The following is an 18243-nucleotide window of genomic DNA, read 5'->3' on the forward strand; positions in this document are numbered from 1 at the left end:
ATCATCATTCTCCTTCTGCAAAAACATTGCAGAAACCCTCCTGAAAAAGAGTCATGAGTCTTTTTCCTAGGTAAAAGTGTAATAATACATGAAATAAAGTAGGAGCAGTTAAGCAGCAATGTGTACTGCACTATGAACCTGGTAACTTGAGTTTGATATCCAGCCACAGCGAATATATGTGCCATGTGATCTCTAAACCAGTCCTGGGCCACCCCCCTGCTCTTTCATGAACCCGCAACGGAATGAGCGACACCCTTAACCCAGCATATGGTTGACATTTGGATGTCAAATTTTGCTTATTCACTTTGTAACAATATATATCCTATTCTTAGCTCTTTCGGTAAAGTCACGTTGAAGGGAAACAATAAAATATTGAAATATCCTGCCGTGAATTGTTTCTGTGTGCTGTAAAAGCATGGCTACTGTGACCATTGGACCATTGCGTTACATGTCTTGTGACTGCTTCTACATCGGGGTTCTATTCCTGGCGATGAACCGGCTCTGGGCAATCTCCGAGGTTGACTCGAACTTTAAAACATTCATTATCTTGCAGCGAGTAAATGTCAGAATTTATAAGACAAAGTTGGCAGGGCTTGATACAATCCACACCACCCCCTGGTATCATTTGTTGTCCTTAATAGGTGCCCACTAACAGCACTTGCCCCAGCAGTTTGACAAAGGATCAATGGGGAATCTTTGTCTTTGTGCCGCGTGCTAGGGCTTTGATGGCAGTGGGATTGTCTACTCTCGCACCAGAGAATCCTGCGACATGTTGGCCCATGAGCTCACCAAGAGAGGGGTAAAGACCAAGGCTTACCATGCAGGTGTGTGCCCTCTTTTATTGAGGGCTTGCATATTCTTAAGCGGTCACTTTCATTCTATTTCAAAGGAAGCTTCTGGTGGGGATGTCTTATTGCTGCACCTGTGTGCATGTGTAGCTCTGCGTAGAGCTGTTTTACAGTGAGTAGCCTACTTTTGCGAAATCCGGCGACATTAGTTCGATTCCAGACCATGCCTAACATCAGTGCTGAGTGATAACAAAACCAGTCCTGGGCTTTCCCCTAAAGTGACTCATATTTAATTGCGTACCTGGTGTTATGTGTGAACATCAGTGCTCCATAGCCAGTGTGACCCCTTTGGAATTCTTAGGATTCATTCTGAAGGGCTGAATCTAAGTAAGTCAGACTGACACTCGGGATTCTTTGAGTTAATGCCTGATACAGTCAGGATTGACTGAGCATTCTTAGGGAGGTATGGTATTTTCCCCCCAGACAAATTGAAGCCTTCTTTTTGGATCGCCTTCTGAGACTGTTATTTATTTCATAATGCTCATTCATCATTGATTTGTGACTTATGATTTCGCTTACCATTGGTGCGAATATAAACATTTATGAGAATATACGTAAATAACACAATTCCTTTAGTCCATTGGCCTGTTGGACTTAACTCGGCCAATATTTTCAAGCGGCATTTGTTTTTAAGCGAGCACGAACCCTGGGGCATTTTTTTTCGACCTTCTGGGTCTCACCGGCGGAGTCGCGCTTTGTTGAACAAGTGCCGTAGGATCGTCGGCCGTTGTTGTGCTTCTTCAGGCTTGAAGACGGACGACAGAAGCAAGGTGCAGGTTGAGTGGATGGAGGGAGAGACGCCCGTCATTGTGGCCACCATCAGCTTTGGCATGGGTGTGGACAAGGCCAATGTCAGGTTGGAGCTCTGCACTGCACCGGGCATTGCTCAATGGCAGTTGGGAGGTAACACACACCGCGTGTGTTATGATGCATAAATTCATCATTTTGAAATTGCCTCTTTCGTTCATCCCCACACGCATTGACCGTGCGTGTATTGGTGATTGATTATTTGTTCTTTATATTGTAATTATGCGTGGTTAAGGAGGAAAGTCTTTGCCGATACTCGTTACTTTTTCAGGAGGGTCCTGACTGTGTGTAATCCCAATTGAATAATATTAAAAGTGTGTGCTCAAAACCTTATCTGAAGCAACGATGGCATTCGTAACTTGGTTTTTAAGTGTGGTCATCAATTTAACATGATTAGGAGGCATCTGATGGTTGTGTTGTTGGACCTGTCGTCCTGTGTGCGATGCTTGTATATAAAGATTCGTGGCCCACTGGAACATTGCCAAGTCGATGGCCGGGTACTACCAGGAATCGGGGCGAGCGGGGAGGGACGGGAAGCCAGCCTTCTGCCGCCTCTACTACTGCCGTAAGGAGCGGGGCCAAGTCAGCTTCCTCATCTCCAAAGACATCGCTGCAAGCAAGGTCTTACATCACGAGTCTATCCACAGCCAAGCCCTATGGGCATATGCAGCACTCACTATAATAACATGCTGTTGTGTTTTTTTTTTACTTTTCTCAAGACTGCCATGGCAGAATTTGGGGTGGATATCAGGCTATGTCTTTTTTGCCCACTAGGCATCGGCCATGGTAATTGTGGTTGATATTAGCCAGCTGGTGTCAGGGTCAATTCCAGCTGGGGTCGAATAATTTAGGCCATTGGCCATAAGATTCAATGGCGATTCTACTAGGCTGACCAGGCACCCGGTTGTTTCCACACAATTCTGTTCGAAATTGTTTTCGATTCGGTGGTGAGATATTAACTCCCTCGCCTGGTATGCAGGAGGTCGGGGTTTCGATCCCGACCCTGACGCCTTTATATTTGGAGTTTGCGTGTCTCTCCCTGTGGATTTTTTTCTCCGGGTCCTTCGGTTTTTCCTTCCACATTTAGAAACTTGCATTGAGATTATTTAGATTATTTTGGTGCTATAAATGTCCAAATGATGGGGCCACTTTGTTGAGCTGTCATTTGTGTCCAGGTCGCTTAGAAAAATAAGTCAATGCCTCAGTGGGCTTTGCCTGGTAGGATGGGGATGGTTCAGTTGTTGTATTTGTTTGTGTGATTTGTTGACCTTTCTTGTACGTTGCACTCTTATCACGTGTTGTTGTTACTGTTTGTTGTTGTAACGTTCTTACCCGCCCCTACTGGACATCTGTGAAATAGAGCTTTATAGCTCATCAGATTCCTCCCCGTATGATTACATATTCTCATTCTGACATTCTGATGCAGTCGTGTGGTGGTGCCGCTGAGTCACCGCCTATGTCACGTGCATGGCCTTCTCTAACATGTTTCTCTTGTGTGTGTTTCTCTCCCTCACTATTTCTTCTCCCAGAAAAAAAGGGTAAGCCTTTAAATCTATTTTTTTTTATCACGCGTGCTCTTATTATGACGTCCCGTTCATGCGTGTGAAATATTTGGTTTGCGTTGTTTGTAACGTGAGGAATTCTGAGTTTACAATGGATGCTAACGGTAAAGAATAATGAGTTGGACAGTTGCATTCAACGGGAGGGCAGTTCAGCAAAATCTATTCTACTATGATTCTATGCTTTTGTCAGATTAGTGCAAAGTATTTTTCTCTGTGTTCCAGGATGATACTGGAAAGGTTTCAGAAACAGATAAGGCAGCCATGGCTGGATTCGAAGCGTTGGTCAACTTTTGTGAGAAACTTGGGTAAGCCTTTTTAAACGTGTGGTCATACGCGTCAACGCGTGAAGCCAACGTTTGCAATCGTTGTTGCACTCAAAGCTTGATAATAATGAATGTACAGTTCTTCATGATCATGATTTTATTTTACACATATATAGTGCCCTCCCGTACTCTGGCGCATCTGAAAGCACTTAACATCACAGCTCATCCCAAATGTTTATTTGAAAGGAGGGCATCCCCAGTGGCAGCTGCCCCAATTGGACACAAGGTGACTCGGCACCTGGCCAGCAAATGGGGGCAGTACTCTACCAGTAGGAGGGGGCGACAGTTTACTGTGTATCGTTCCAATTGAGTAATTTGCAGGTAGATTTTCTAAATATAGCAAATTTGGATGTCGTCATCAGAACAGCGAGTGGGCCTGCTCTTGCGAATGACATCGGGGGATATTTACGGCTAGTCCACCCACGGTAATAATTATGGCGGCCGCTGGATTTGATCAATGAATCTCTGCAACATGCGGCAAACGCCCTCCGATTAGCGTGGTTGGCTACATATGGTGCGAAAGAAGTTCAACATACGTACAGTGGTGGCCACTAGTACCCGAGGTAGCATCAACAGTTCACAGGCAACAGAGGCTACATTTACGGTTATTTTTCCACAAGCCATTACCATCGGAGAACTCCATTTATTGAATAAATAAAGATTATTTTTTATAGAGCAATAAGGGATCCCCGGCTCTCTTCACATCAGAACTGGCCTAAGTTCAGTGGAGCCCTGATGTTAAAGCAAAACTATAATTGTGTTCAATCGATATACTTGGCCGGAGCGGTACCTGCACGTAGTATAAATATTAGTAAAGCATATCTAATGATAGCCTAACAAAAGCTTTAACTATATACTTTTAGGATGTTTTCCGAAACTGATGATAGGGACATAAAATCGCTGCTGAACGAACGCGCTCTGAGTTGTAACTATTGGAGTGGTTTGACGTTCTATAAATTATTCCCAAACTTCCCACCAGAGGGCCCTCTCAACCATGTGAAGGGCTTACATGTGATGTGTGGACACACTTTACTCTGATCTGCGAAGGGAGGCCCAAAGTTTGGATCGGATATATCCCTCACCACCGATGTTAGTTGGTCATCGGAAGATCACGTCTCTGGGTTTATAACGCAGTGAACGGTGCTTGCCATAGTGCCACTGCATCCTAAACATCCGATGAGATGTTAATATTTTTTTCTCCGTTAAGGGGGATATGTTATCCGTACATTTGACCTGTGTCTTTTAAAATATTCCGAAAGGGAATAAATATTGTAAAAAAAAAAAACTGGTGTGCAACTTGGGGGATGTTAACAGACATTGTGAATTGTTTGAAGATAAAAAAAGAGCTGAATTGATTCAAATGTCACACCTCTAGTAAAGTCGCTCGTGAACATGAATCTTATCGTGAAGTTGCATTGAATTTTGGGAACCAAAAATTCATCCCGGGCACAACAACGATAAACCGTTGTCCTGTGCATCACTCACAAGATTTTAATTGAAAACAAAGTCCTGTGCATCACTCACAAGATTTTAATTGAAAACAAAACAACATGAACTGGCAGGTGAATAAAAAATATTGATCGGATTTCACAGACGATCAGATTTCGCTTGGCGCACCCGAATCGTCAGTTTATTGGAATCGCCGCCATATCAACGCAACATTTTTATCTTTAACAAAGAGGTCACTTGAATGGACGGAGGTAGCAGTTCTGTGATAACCCCTTCCACAGCCCGTTCCCTAACGCTTGAAGGATATTGTTTATCGGTCCATGCTAGAAACCTCGAAAATAAATAAGCAAACACAATTAATGGGAGCATAATTTGCCTGTTTGCACTTCATTTCCGGGCTGACGTACGATAACCGACGATTCCTCGCCACCGTTGCTTTCCGCCGTCCCTGATACTGACTGCAGGTGCAGGCACAAAGCGATAGCTCAGTATTTTGGAGACAAAATAGCCGACTGCCGCAGCGCGTGCGACAGCTGCAAGGACTCGGCGTTGGTCGTCCAGGATTTGGACGCGCTGCAGAAAGTGGGGTCGAGCAAATCCTTTGGTCGAACCGCCATCCAGCAGCCGCAGAAGGCGAGCGGCCCCTTCGGCTTCGACCGGGACCTGTACGCCGGGGGCCGGCGTGGATACGGCTTTGAGCGGTAACTGCGGCGGGCGGTTTCGATCTGTGTTGGGGGGGGGGGGGGGGCGGGATCCGTGAGGAGCCACCGACCAAAGTCTTAACGGACTGTTGTGGAATCACTGTCGTCACGTTGGATTTTGGGGGGTTAAATCATTGCCGACCGTGAGAAACCTCCGCTCGCTCCTGAAACTCGTTACTTTCATTGTTAAATTATATTGTGTTTTCGACAAGTTAACAAGTTCCGTATTCCTGTAACGCGTGAAACACGTACCGATACTTGCTGTTTGTATCGCGACCTATGTAACCACGATTGTAACCAAGATCTCTACTGAACGATATCTGTGCCGTCGTTGCAAGGACGAGCCATGAAATGGAGCCGAGGAAGCTCCATTGGGATCTTCCTGTTGAAATAAATAAAATCTACGTGAAACAAATGCCTTGCTAACACAAAACGCGCTAAATCAACGACACGAAAGCTATTATTGTAGCTTTCGGTACCGGATATCGCTTTGAATCCGTCTGCAGTATATTCATAAAAGAGCACCGTGACTTTGCGACGAAGCGCGGGAGGGGCTTTCCCTGCCTCGAAAGCGATTTCCCCTCCCTCCCCTGTTGGTTTGTAGATATGAAGAAGATGATGAAGGCGGCAGCAGCAGTGGCAACCAGGAGGAGGCGTTGAGGCTTAAGAAGGAGTGGAACGACTTGTATCGGCACCAGATCAGCCTACGCAAGGTCGGTCTTTTAGCTTCACGGTGAACTTCCCCGCTTGTGCAGGCGCGATGGGTGAGTCGGCTGGCTTGGGGGTTAGTCGGCTGTTGCGGGCGAGTCGTGCTTGTGCAGGTATGTCAGGCGAGTCGTGCTTGTGCAGGTGAGTCAGATGGTTCGGGTTGTCATGTTTAGTCAGCCGGTGTAGGTGTTTCAGCGAGTGTAGGTGTGTCGGGTGGTATAAGTGTCGCAGCAGCGCCGTCGGTGCAGGTGTGTTAACTCATCAGCTGGCGCTGCTGAGCCAATCAGCTGATAAAAAAATGAGTCAGCTGGTACAGCTCAAGTGACCGGTACAAGTGAGCCAAGCTGGAGAGTGTTGTTCATAGCCACTGCGCGTGAACCTGCCTGCCGGTCATGGCCAGGCGGAGTAGCCGTTGGCCAGTACAATTCAGGCTGTGCAGTCTTAACAGCATCTGCAAGACGTGAGACGCAAGACTCGAGAGCGTCGTGGCCTGTGAATGGCATGCATCATGTACAGTCACTTTCCTGTCACGTATATTCACTTTCACGCCTTGGGCTTTTGTGTTCGTTGACACGAGCCGGTGCGCCTTCAAAGGGAAGAACATATATACGTATAAACGGCGACGTTTGGGGGCAGCAGCAGCCCTTCCCCCCAGCACAGAGAGGCATGTGCTGTGAAGAAGTGGCATTCCATAGAAATGTTGCCTAATGTACATCTTTAAAGACAGAATTACTGTCGAAAGTGTTGTTGTTTTTTGCTCTGCGCTTCGTAATGCTTAAGGATGACACCCATCTCCCTTTTGCGCGTCTCTTGCAGAGTGAAGATGCAGACAATTTTTCGGCCCCAGGTAAGTGTGCTGCGTGCGAAGTGTTTCTCGCAGAAAAGTTGTTTCCCCTCCCCTCTCCTCCCCCCTCCCTCCGCTTGTGTGAAGTGGCCGACTGTAAAGTACGGAGCGTTGGGTGACTTGCTGGGAGGAAATAATAATTCCGTGTGAGAACATTGAGCCGGCATAGGTCTCCTGAGATATCCTGGGTTTCAATCTTGAGTGTCTGTCACCTGTAATTAAACCAGACTTTCAAATTTTAAATGCGCTTGTCCCCTCACGATAAAATTTAGAGATGCCCATCGCATTTAGAAGTTTTCATCATCGTCATCGAAAACTCATTTCTTTAGCACTGCTTTTTACATTTAGTTTGTTGTTCTTCCCCCGCACCTCCGATTAGCGCGGTTGGCTACGATCGGTGTGAAAGAAGTTAAACTGGCACACATCATGATCGTATCAGCCATTGTGTATCCGCTGCTGGACGAAGGTCTGCATGCACCCTCGCCATCCCTCACGGTCCTGCTATGCTACCACCAAACTCATTCTTGCCCACACGGAATTTATCAATCCAATCTCCGCAGTGGTTATCCTCTTGAGTTTTGAAAAACACGGTTGTGGGTACGGTAAATGTATTCTCACACGATGCTGAAACGTATTGTGCTAGATTGTGCCCTTCGATTATTCGTTTTTATTTAATTTAATTGTAATTTGGAGAGAAAAAATAGAGAAAAACATGCCGTAGCAATTTCAGTTAACGAAGCCACTTGGGATGTTTTTAATGAAATGTTTTCAGTACACAAGAACAAAGGCCAGGCGAGGTTCGTCCGCTAGGGGTGTTGGGGTGCCCACCCCACAAAGCAGCTGGAGATGAGATAATTTTTCTAATAACAATACTTTTCTATAAATAATTAAGTTGTGTTTGAAAAAAATCTAGATATAATGATTCTTTCAACGTGAATTGCCTAAAGAAGATAACATTTTGAGTTGTTCATGTAAGAATCCACTGCAACGCAGTCTTGATTTGTGCCTCGGGGAGGTCTCGGGGTGGCTGTGAAGGCGTCCGAGTGAGAGATTTCCCTTCATTCATTGCGATCAGCTTCTAGCATTTTAGCCGCGCTGTTTGAGACCCATTCAGGACGGTAAAAACGGCGCCCATGGCTGTAATGACGACATCACAACGCGAGGTTGCACTGTGAAAATTTAGTAGTAGGTCACGGCCTATACGCTCTACGCTTTTAGCAGTGTCAAAGGGGTTGTGTAGTGTGGACTTTGTGGGTCATGGAGACAGCATTTTAGTGCTTTGTTGTTTTGTTTCCTACCGTTTATAAATGCCTCACCGTTGGTAGATAACACGGTTACATAAGTTTCATGGGAAGGCCAATAACATGATGAGTTTTTTTTCTTAATGAGAACACCGAGTGTCCACCAGCCCCACCTAGTGAACATGTCACGTAGGCCGCCACTGAAAAAGGCCCGTCGGGGGACAAAAAAACAACCGCTCGCGAATGTCCACCAGGCCCCAGGTGGGTGGGGAGGGGGCAGATAACCTGGGGAGCCACTTGGGATCTAACAATGATGGACACGTTTGTGAATGTCTTTCAGACCCCGACTGCCCTCTCCTAGATGCTTCCAGCAGGAAGGTATCCAAGCTTACCGTCAAGGTATATTAAGCCCAAATGATTCCCTTCCTAAAGTTTTTAATCGTGACGCCTGCTGGCCTCCAGTGGTTCAGCAGTGAGCGCGTGTGTGTGCATTTGGAAGGAAGGACTTTTCAAGACACATTACTTTTCTTGTACCTCTCCGGCACATTTTCGTGGCGCGCGCTGTCACCGAGCGTGTTAATTCGCCACCCTTTTAATGCCACCACAACAACCTTGACGTACGTCGGAGAGAGCTATCCAGGACAACCGTGAAAAACCTGCACGGTAGCATTCGCTTCCTTTCCCCCCCAACTTTTATCTCAACTGCGCCGTTGGTGTCAACGTCGTCGTGCGACGAACATTCCCAAGTCGAGGTCGGCGGAGGCGGATGTTGCAGAACTACTTCCGAGATCCCTGATCAATACCATGGGGCAGCACTTTTCCCACCTGCCCTGTTACCAAGTAATGTTTTTTTTTGCACGACAGTCGTTGCCGGTGTGCGGTGTCCTTTGCTGTGTGCAGGTGCGTGAACACTGCATGCAGAAGTTGCTGGAGGCCCTGGAGGGTAACGAGACCTGCTGCACCCAATCAGCTGGGTTCGTGTCCTTGAACCTTCCGGGGGGGTTAATATTGGCGTGCGTGCGTGTGGTGGTGTGAGGGGGAGCGGTAGCGTAGCGGTCAGTGCGCTGCGCTACGAACCCGGCGACCTGCGTTCGGTTCCCCGCTCACGGCCAACAAATTGAGGATTATCTGAACCGGTCCTGGGCTTCCCCTCGGTCAATTCAACCTCAAACGAGTGCCTGGTGCGGTGTGTAAAATCATCGCCACTGGGGAGACAAATGCGGTCGGGCGTGATATTGGCCACTCACCCCCTCATGTACCGTGTCGGCCTTCATAGGTACTCGCTAACAGCGCTTGCCCCAACATTCTGTGACGGCGGTACGGAGGATCTTTGTCTTTTTTGTGGTGTGAGGCGGAGCGGCAGTGTCGTGGTTAGCCGCAATGCGCTACAAACGCGGCGACCCACGTTCAATTCCCGCTCGTGGCCAGCATCAGTGACGAAAATCCGAGCCAGTCCTGGGCCCTCTCCTACATCGACTCAGCATTAAATGAGTACCTGGTGTAGGCTGTAATTGTCAGCACTGGGGATACAAAGGTGACCAGGCGTGGTGCTGGCCACACCACCACCTCGTGTGCCGTACCGGCCTTCATCGTTCATCATTATCAGAATTGGCCCCCACATTCCGTGTATGCTGCACATAAGATCTTTGTCTTTGGTAGTGTGTGAGTGTGTAAGGGTGTAATGGTGTGTATGTGTGTGCCGCTGTGAGTTGTTTTGTGGGTGTGTTTCCTCGATAATTAAGCAAACAAAGTAAATAATTTGAACGAGAAACGTTTTAAAGTAATGCTGGGTATCTGATTAGGATACTATTAACGGGTTGCAATCGACAACATTCTCTATTTATCTTCAGGGCATGTTGACATGGCTCTCTTGACCTCATTATCTTATTGAAATCCCCGTCTGCTGCTGTTGCTGTGTGTTTGTGTTGGATAGCGGCGCTCGCGACGGAGGGGATGTCGATGCCAGAAGCTATGCCATCGATTTGGAATATGAGATTTTCAAGGCCAGCAAAATGTCTAACCTGTACAAGGCAATGTGTCTCAAGAAGGTAAGATGGCCAACTGTCGGTCAATGCATTATGAGACCTCCTTTGCCAGTAACAAGACATAGTAATAGGTTTTACCCTTTTTAACTGGCACAAAAAACGGACACCTTTATTCAAGGCATCATGTCTCGGGTCTGGATCAATCAAATTCAAGGACAGTGCATATTATTATCAGAGTTGTCTTTTTGTTTGCATTTTGACTGCTTGTGTTGTGGTTATTGCAGACATGATGCCTTGAATAAAGGTGTCAGTTTTTTGTGCCAGTTAAAAGGGTAAAACCTATTACTATGTCGGTCAATGGGTTGGAAATTTTTATTGTGTGTTGTGGTGGCAAGTATTTAAGTAACCAGCATTTCAATCAAAACCTCTTAAGTTTCGATTTAAAGCTTTCGTGACTGCAAGGATTCATCTTCTTTGGTTCTTTCAGTAAAGTCACGTAGAATGAGAATAAAATAATAAAATAAGACAAAATTCTCACGATGTTTCGTCCCGACAGCCGACAGTTTTGTTCCTTCACCTGAAGAAGGCTACTTGTGTTGTGGCCGAAACGTCGTGAGAATTTTATTGTCTTATTTGATTATTTTATTCTCATTCTACGTGACTTTACCGAAAGAACCAAAGAAGATGAACGTCTTAAGTGTCCAGACAATGGTTGGTGTTTTAATTGTTACCAGCTTCAAGATGTGTGTCGCTCTCATTACCCACGAATAATTACCCCCATAACTCAGTCGTGATTAATCCTAGCAATCGTTGCCATTCACCCCTGCTTGCAGACAAATACCACAGGGTCCCTCGTACAAATGAGACTCATCCTGGTCTCGTTGAATATTCACCACCTGGTTATTTTGCTGCTATAAATGTCCAAATGATGGGGCCACTTTGTTGAGCTATCATTTGTGGCCAGGTCGCTTCTGATAAATAAGTCAATGCCTCAGTGGGCTTTGCCTGGTAGGATGGGGGATGGTTCAGTGTTGTATTTGTTTGTGTGATTTGTTTACCTCTCTTGCACTTTGCACTCCTATCATGTTTTTGTACTGTTTGTTGTAACGTTCTTACCCGCCTAGACTGGACATGTGAAAAAGAGCTTTACAGCTCATTGGATTCCTCCTCCAGTATAAATGTATATTATGATGATTTTGATGAACAAAATCACCTTGATGTTGCCAACATTAGGAACGTTGCCATGTTTAAAATATTAATTTACGAGTATGCGAGCCAGCTAAGTGTGTCTGAATGTCAGCGCTGGCTAAGCGATGCACCCTTCGCTCGGTGGTGCGTGAGAAGTTGGGATTGTGGCCTGCGATGTAACTTTCTGGACAAATGTCTCTGTCGTGATAACGTTTTTGTTGTTTGAGCCATTTCTTGCGTCGTTTATTCATTCATACTTTCTGAGGGTTTGCTTGGCAGTTGCTATCAAGAGGACATGGCCTCTCGTGTATAATTAACGTAAAGCGTTGTGGGATGTATAAAATTAAAACAAAATATTAAATGTCAGCGCCAGCTAAGCGATGCTCCGCGCCGTTGCCGAATCGTGTTGGTGAAGGTGGCGGAGATCGGCCAGCACACGAAGGAGGCCCGTCCCCACGAGGTGTGGGCTCGAGGCCTGCTGAACGGCGCCCTGCTGGAGGAACAACGCCGCTCGTCGCTCGAGGCCTCCTCGCAGTCCTCCTCCTTCTACTCGGTGAGTCGATGCCCCGCACCCCCCGCACCCCCCCCCACCCCCCTCTCCCCACACTCCCCGGACGGTCATTCCGCTACGACCACTGTCGGGCCACGTGGTTCCAAGCGCTCGCAGGCTACGCACCGCTGCGCTGTCTGGGCAAAGAGTGCCTTAGGCAGAGGATCAGGGTAATCTAATGCACTGTTAGTAGTAACGTAACAAAAACATTATTGGCGTCGTGGAGAAATATAAGTTCCAAAATCGATGAGCAGGCAATACGTCTCCTTCACAGAAATGTCTCTCCAACGTAAAAAATGGAAGTAATTTTTTTTTTACTCAACCATCAGCGCCACAGCCTTCTGGGAGTGCATAATCTCAGCAGCATCGATTCAAAACAAGAAAACTCTGGACCGGTTTTGACAAATTCTCTCATCATGGTGGACAGCAACATCTGCTTATAGACTGCTTCCTTAGCAGTGGATTAACCGTATATGTGTGTGTATACTAGCCTTTTGCCCGTCCAAGGACGGGTGTATTTGCAGTAAACCTGAAACTTGCAACCGAAAAGCAGACCGCGACGTGATATTCATTGCATCCATTCGTGTGCAATGTGTAAGGCCGCGGTGACACAGACCTATTTCATTTAAAGGTTATAATCCCTTGTTCATCAAGACGTCCTTTTTACTTTGATGTCTCAACAGCGTTACGGAGATCACGTCACGTGAGGGTTCTGCCTTTGTAGTGAGGGTTGTCAGTTGACGCCGAGGAGGGGGGGAGGAGGCGCCTCGCCCCCCCATGTGGAGTGACGTCACCCGCTAATTATTATATTATTAATGGGGGGGTGTCCATTTGGAGGACGTCACCTGTTCATGATTATTAATGAGGGGGGCTGTTCGATGTGGAGTGATGTCACCTGCTCATGATTATTAATGAGGGGGGGGGTCCATGTGAAGGACGTAACCTGTCCATGATTATTAATGAGGGGGGCTGGCCAACGTGGAGTGGCGTCATGCGCGGGACACACAGACATTCTTGCCTCATCATAGAAGTAAATTAAGTCTTTTTTTTTTACTGACGTTTGTTCACCCAAAAACTGATTGTGAACCCTTTCTCTGCGTCCAGAAAAAAACCAGTCGCACAAGCCTCGTTCAGCCTACATTGAGCAGCCAGTCTTTCCAGAAGGCCTCCTACTTGCTCAAGCTCGCGAGTTCCCAGGGTCCCGAGATCCCCGCTGGTTCTAATTCGGCGAGTTCCCACGACGTGACCACCGAGTGGGATTCGGACCCAGAGTCCGCGCCGTCCACCAACGGCACTCGTTCCGGTCGCGGTGGCAGCAATGACGGCGCGCACGCCGCGGACCGACACCTCGCGAAGGTGAATTTGCGTAACCTTAAACGGGAAGCTGCCGACAGCAGCGACCAGGTGAAGCAACAGCCCTCCGGCTCTGACAAGCTGTCTGTGAAGCGGCAAGCCCTCGCCCATACCGCCAGGAAGAACTCGCAGGACATCAAGAAAATGTTTGAGAGGAAAGCCCCCGGTGGTGGTGGTGGTGGTGGCGATGGCGGTGGCGAGTCATCCGCAGAGGCCTGCGGTGCGGCTCAGGGCCAGGAGGTGCAAGTTTGCGGCGCTGCCGACGGGACCGATGTTACGGCAAACGATGCCGGAAGTGGTGTGGGAATGCCGCTGGGCAGAGACGCGGAATCTCTCACGGGTGGCACTCGAGGAAGGGAAGCACACGGGGGGAATGGATTATCGTCCTCTGCAACTACTGCCAAGGTTGACGGCGGTGGCGTAACAGCTCTTCTGGGAGAAGAACCGAGGTTGGTTTTATTCTGATGAACAAAAAACTAATTACTAATTGCATATATTTGTGTAGCAAGGGCTGCTGTGCGAGATGTTGCGGGGATGTCAACGTGAACGAGATGTGTGGATTTGTTGAAGCTGTGCGGTGGTGGCCTCAAGTAAAGAAATGGCGCTCCCGGGGCGGCACACCACACAGCGTCTCAAGCGCCTTCGCTTCAAGGTTTGTTTACGTGACAGCCTTGGGTGTGGGACGTGTGCACCGTGCGATCGGGTGAGGGCCCGGTGAGAAGAGGCTCCTCTTGTAAGGAGGTGACTTTATTTTATTTCATCGGAGTTTTGCCGTGCACAAGCCCAAAATGCCAAGTTGTCGCCGACAAACAGCGCTCGCTTTGTGTACGATGGCAAAAATATTTTTAAGGAACTGAATACCAGATGCTGAGGTCTACTCGAGGGCTTCAGGGAAGAGTTTGTGGAGTTTTTGTTATTCCTCCGTTGAAGGAACGCAGACTGCAGTGATTTACTTTTGTACGGTCCATCGTTTGGGTTGCATGGCCACATCTGGACTTCTGTGCTCTGTCTTTAAATTTTCATTCATGAAGGAGATGTGTGCAGCGGCCTGATGGTTTTGTAAATCTAGTTGAGGGTTGCACCGGTGTCTTTGAGGAGGAGGGGGATGTCAAAGCCATGAGGAGCTGCGATGATGTGTTTGGGCCAGGAATGAGGTGTTTATTCTGGACCCAAACAGCACTAATTGAGTTGTACTACACCTGAGATGTGAGTGAGCAAAGGTATGATACATAATGTCGGTGCAGACAAACATATTACAATGCAAACAGAAAGCAAAATGAAATTAAAATTGTAAATGTAAGATTAAATCTTAATGTCGGTCACGGATTTGGGCACATCTGCTCTCCCCGCGCCAACAAAAGCCATCCTGGAAAAACCCACGATCGACCTCCACTCAATGGGACCGCGCTCGTTCGCTGCTACTGGCCCCACAGTCTAGAATTATCTCTCCCTGGCCATCCGTGCTGCCATCATTTTGGCCCCTGTTGAAGTCCAGGCTCAAGATCCTCCTCTACCTCCTGACTCTTCCCCCATATATAAAGTGATTTCAGTCATACTTTTATTTTAAAAATATCGTACTTCTGGCGTCCCTGTAATGTGCGCGTATTGCTGTTCTATACAGCGTCTTCAGATGCAGTATCTATATATATCTATAACAGGAACCATGTAAGATGCCAAAGGATTACCGACGCCCGATGCGGTTATCGCCCTTGGAGACACACTGCATAATGAAGATATATATTTAAACCCACGTTTCGTTATATTACATAATGCAAGTTACATTGTCTCTCGACAACACCATTTTATCATACGCCGAGGCCTGTGCCTGCCTCGGGTAAATTATTACAAAGTGCCCACTTTCACGGACGTTGCAGGACGAGGAAGGCCAAAGCCCCACGTGCAGGAAAGTCGCCAAAGTGTCTGCAGCGGAGGTGCACGTCGGGACTCGGGGTGACGCGGAACCCAGCGGTCACTCGGAACCCAGCGGTCGCTCGGAACCTAGCCACAGCGTCATCGCCATCAGCAACAAAACGGGAGGGGCGAAGGGCGGCGGCGTCAAGCTGAAGGTGGCCGCCGACCTGGTGGTGAAGCTGCTAACGCCCTTCTTCAGGGAAGGGAAATTTGCGTCAAAGGCGAGTCGTGCGGGGACCCCCCCCCCCGTGTGGGATTCGTGTTTTACTTCGGCAGCTCGCTCTGCCCTTGCCCCCCCCCCCTCCCCCCCTTTACTTAAGGCCGCCAGCATTGTTCGTGTCAGCCGCAGTGTCGCAATGAGACCAAGTTCTCGTTACGGACGTTGGCTCGTAGAAGATCTTTCCAAATGCATCGGGTGTTAAAAAAAATATCATAGCTCCGAGCTGGTCACTTACAGTCTGCCGTACGTAGCAACAGTTGCGCGGGTTCTCATTGTCTGAAAATAATATATATTTTTTTAAATGTGCGATTTGTGAATTCTGCTGGTGGATGAAAGTCTCCCCACAGCAATGTAGGTCACGTGGATTTGTCTGGCCATACTTCGCCACGCTGGTCTGCGCGAGTGTCAGCCGTAGCTGCTAATCCAGTGGTTCTTAACCTGGGTTCGATCGAACCCCAGGGGTTCGGTGAGTCGATCTCAGGGGTTCGGCAGAGCCCCCGCCACGGAGGTCCGGACACACTTGAATTATTGTGTAAATTTGTGATGACACACACGGCCCGCTTGGCCATCACTGGCTGCAGATGATCATGCTACACTGCTTGGCCAATCAGCGCTGCGGGGAATTTAGTGCGTACTCAGTAGTCAACGTGTGACTGTTGTTGTCGTACGTCGTGTGATTTCTTTAATATTTTATCCATACTAACTATGTCGGGCAAAAGAAGAAAGTGGTCGGACGAATATGTACAACATGGATTCTCATGTATCACGGAACGTGATGGGAGTGAGCGTCCTATCTGCATGATTTGCAACGCCAAGTTGAGCAACTCTAGTCTTGCACCGGCAAAACTAAAGGAACACTTCTTGAAGCTGCATGGAGACGGGGAATACAAGAACACAACACTTGCTGAATTCAGGGTGAAGAGAGCCAGATTCGATGAAAGGGCCACTCTGCCTGCTCTTGGATTTGTACCTGTTAACAAACTGATCCTGACAGCATCGTACGAAGTTGCTTACCTGATCGCAAAGCAGGGCAAGCCACACACCATTGGTGAAACACTTGTGAAACCAGCTGCATTAAAGATGGCGAATCTGATACTCGGAACAGCGGCCGAAGGTTAATTATCCCAAATTCCCCTTTCAAATGACACCGTCAGTGACAGAATAGAAGACATGAGTAAAGACATCTTGGCTCAAGTAGTCGCGGATCTGATTTCAAGCCCGGCAAAATTCAGCCTTCAACTCGACGAAACCACAGACGTTTCTGATCTAAGCCAGCTTGCTGTTTTTGTACGCTATGTGAAAGACGACATGATAAAAGAAGAGTTTTTATTTTGTAAGCCTCTTACAACAACAACGAAGGCAGCCGATGTGAAGAAGCTTGTGGATGACTTCTTCAGAGACAACAATCTTTCATGGGATATGGTTTCTGCAGTTTGTACGGACGGAGCTCCAGTCATGCTGGGAAGAAAGTCTGGTTTTGGTGCGCTAGTAAAGGCCGATGCACCACACATCATTGTGACGCATTGTATTCTGCACAGGCATGCGTTGGCAACAAAAACCTTACCTCCAAAAATGGCAGAAGTATTAAAAACTGTGGTGGAATGTGTGAACTATGTGCGAAAAAGTGCTCTGAGGCACCGCATCTTCAGTGAGTTGTGTAAAGAAATGGGCTCTGAATTTGAGGTACTTCTGCTCCATTCTAATATTCGGTGGTTATCCCGGGGACAGGTGCTGAATCGTGTTTTTGCCATGCGTGTGGAATTAGCCCTGTTTTTGCAAGAGCACCAACACTGCCATGCAGATTGCTTCAAAAATCCTGAGTTCATTCTCATTTTAGCATACATGGCTGATATATTCGCAGCTCTCAATCATCTCAATCAGCAGATGCAGGGTGGTGGAGTCAATATCATGGAAGCGGAAGAACACCTGAAGGCTTTTCAAAAAAAGCTACCGTTATGGAAACGACGAACAGAGAACAAGAACTTCGCAAACTTCCCGCTTCTGGACGACTGTGCAAGTAAGATCGAAGATGTGTCTGGAATCGGAGATATTTCTGTATCCACGGAACTGAAGCAAACAATTGCCACGCACTTAGATGAGCTTGCAAAGTCTCTCGACGGATATTTCCCTACAAGAGAGTCATATCCATCATGGGTGAGACAGCCGTTCACGTTTGCTGTTGAAACAGCAGATGTCAATGATGAATTCCTCGACGAAATCATTGAAATTCAGCAGAGCCAGGTTCAACAGCAACTCTTCAGAACAACAACGCTCTCAACGTTTTGGTGTCGACAAATGAACAAGTATCCAGTTATTGCTAAGAAAGCCCTGGATTTTTTTATACCATTTGTTACAACATATCTTTGTGAGCAATCCTTTTCGAGGATGCTGGACATAAAAACGAAGAAAAGGAACAGACTTTGCTGTGAAAATGACATGAGAGTGGCACTTGCCAAGGTGAAGCCACGCATATCTGAACTGATCTCTCAAAGGCAACAGCAGAAGTCACATTGATTTCCAGGTATGTAATTTGTTGTGAGTTTATGCATTGTG

The 18243-nt window shown here is 47.4% G+C and overlaps 1 protein-coding gene across 1 annotated transcript in view; it reads left to right on the forward strand.

The window, feature by feature from the left end:
- Positions 1 to 18243, forward strand: part of RECQL5 (RecQ like helicase 5) — a 28753-nt gene that overhangs the window by 6672 nt on the left and 3838 nt on the right. Inside the window, exons 5-18 of the mRNA XM_076072440.1 lie at positions 719 to 824; positions 1593 to 1704; positions 2114 to 2276; positions 3440 to 3522; positions 5454 to 5690; positions 6295 to 6403; positions 7215 to 7245; positions 8824 to 8882; positions 9384 to 9457; positions 10417 to 10531; positions 12072 to 12209; positions 13311 to 14008; positions 14130 to 14211; positions 15434 to 15691. Coding sequence (XP_075928555.1) covers positions 719 to 824; positions 1593 to 1704; positions 2114 to 2276; positions 3440 to 3522; positions 5454 to 5690; positions 6295 to 6403; positions 7215 to 7245; positions 8824 to 8882; positions 9384 to 9457; positions 10417 to 10531; positions 12072 to 12209; positions 13311 to 14008; positions 14130 to 14211; positions 15434 to 15691 — 2265 coding nt within the window. The remainder of the gene's footprint in view (positions 1 to 718; positions 825 to 1592; positions 1705 to 2113; positions 2277 to 3439; positions 3523 to 5453; positions 5691 to 6294; positions 6404 to 7214; positions 7246 to 8823; positions 8883 to 9383; positions 9458 to 10416; positions 10532 to 12071; positions 12210 to 13310; positions 14009 to 14129; positions 14212 to 15433; positions 15692 to 18243) is intronic.

Source organism: Petromyzon marinus, chromosome 37 (genome assembly GCF_048934315.1).
Source record: "Petromyzon marinus isolate PM22_M1 ecotype Great Lakes invasive population chromosome 37, UKy_Petmar_22M1.pri1.0, whole genome shotgun sequence".
Lineage (NCBI taxonomy): Eukaryota > Metazoa > Chordata > Hyperoartia > Petromyzontiformes > Petromyzontidae > Petromyzon > Petromyzon marinus.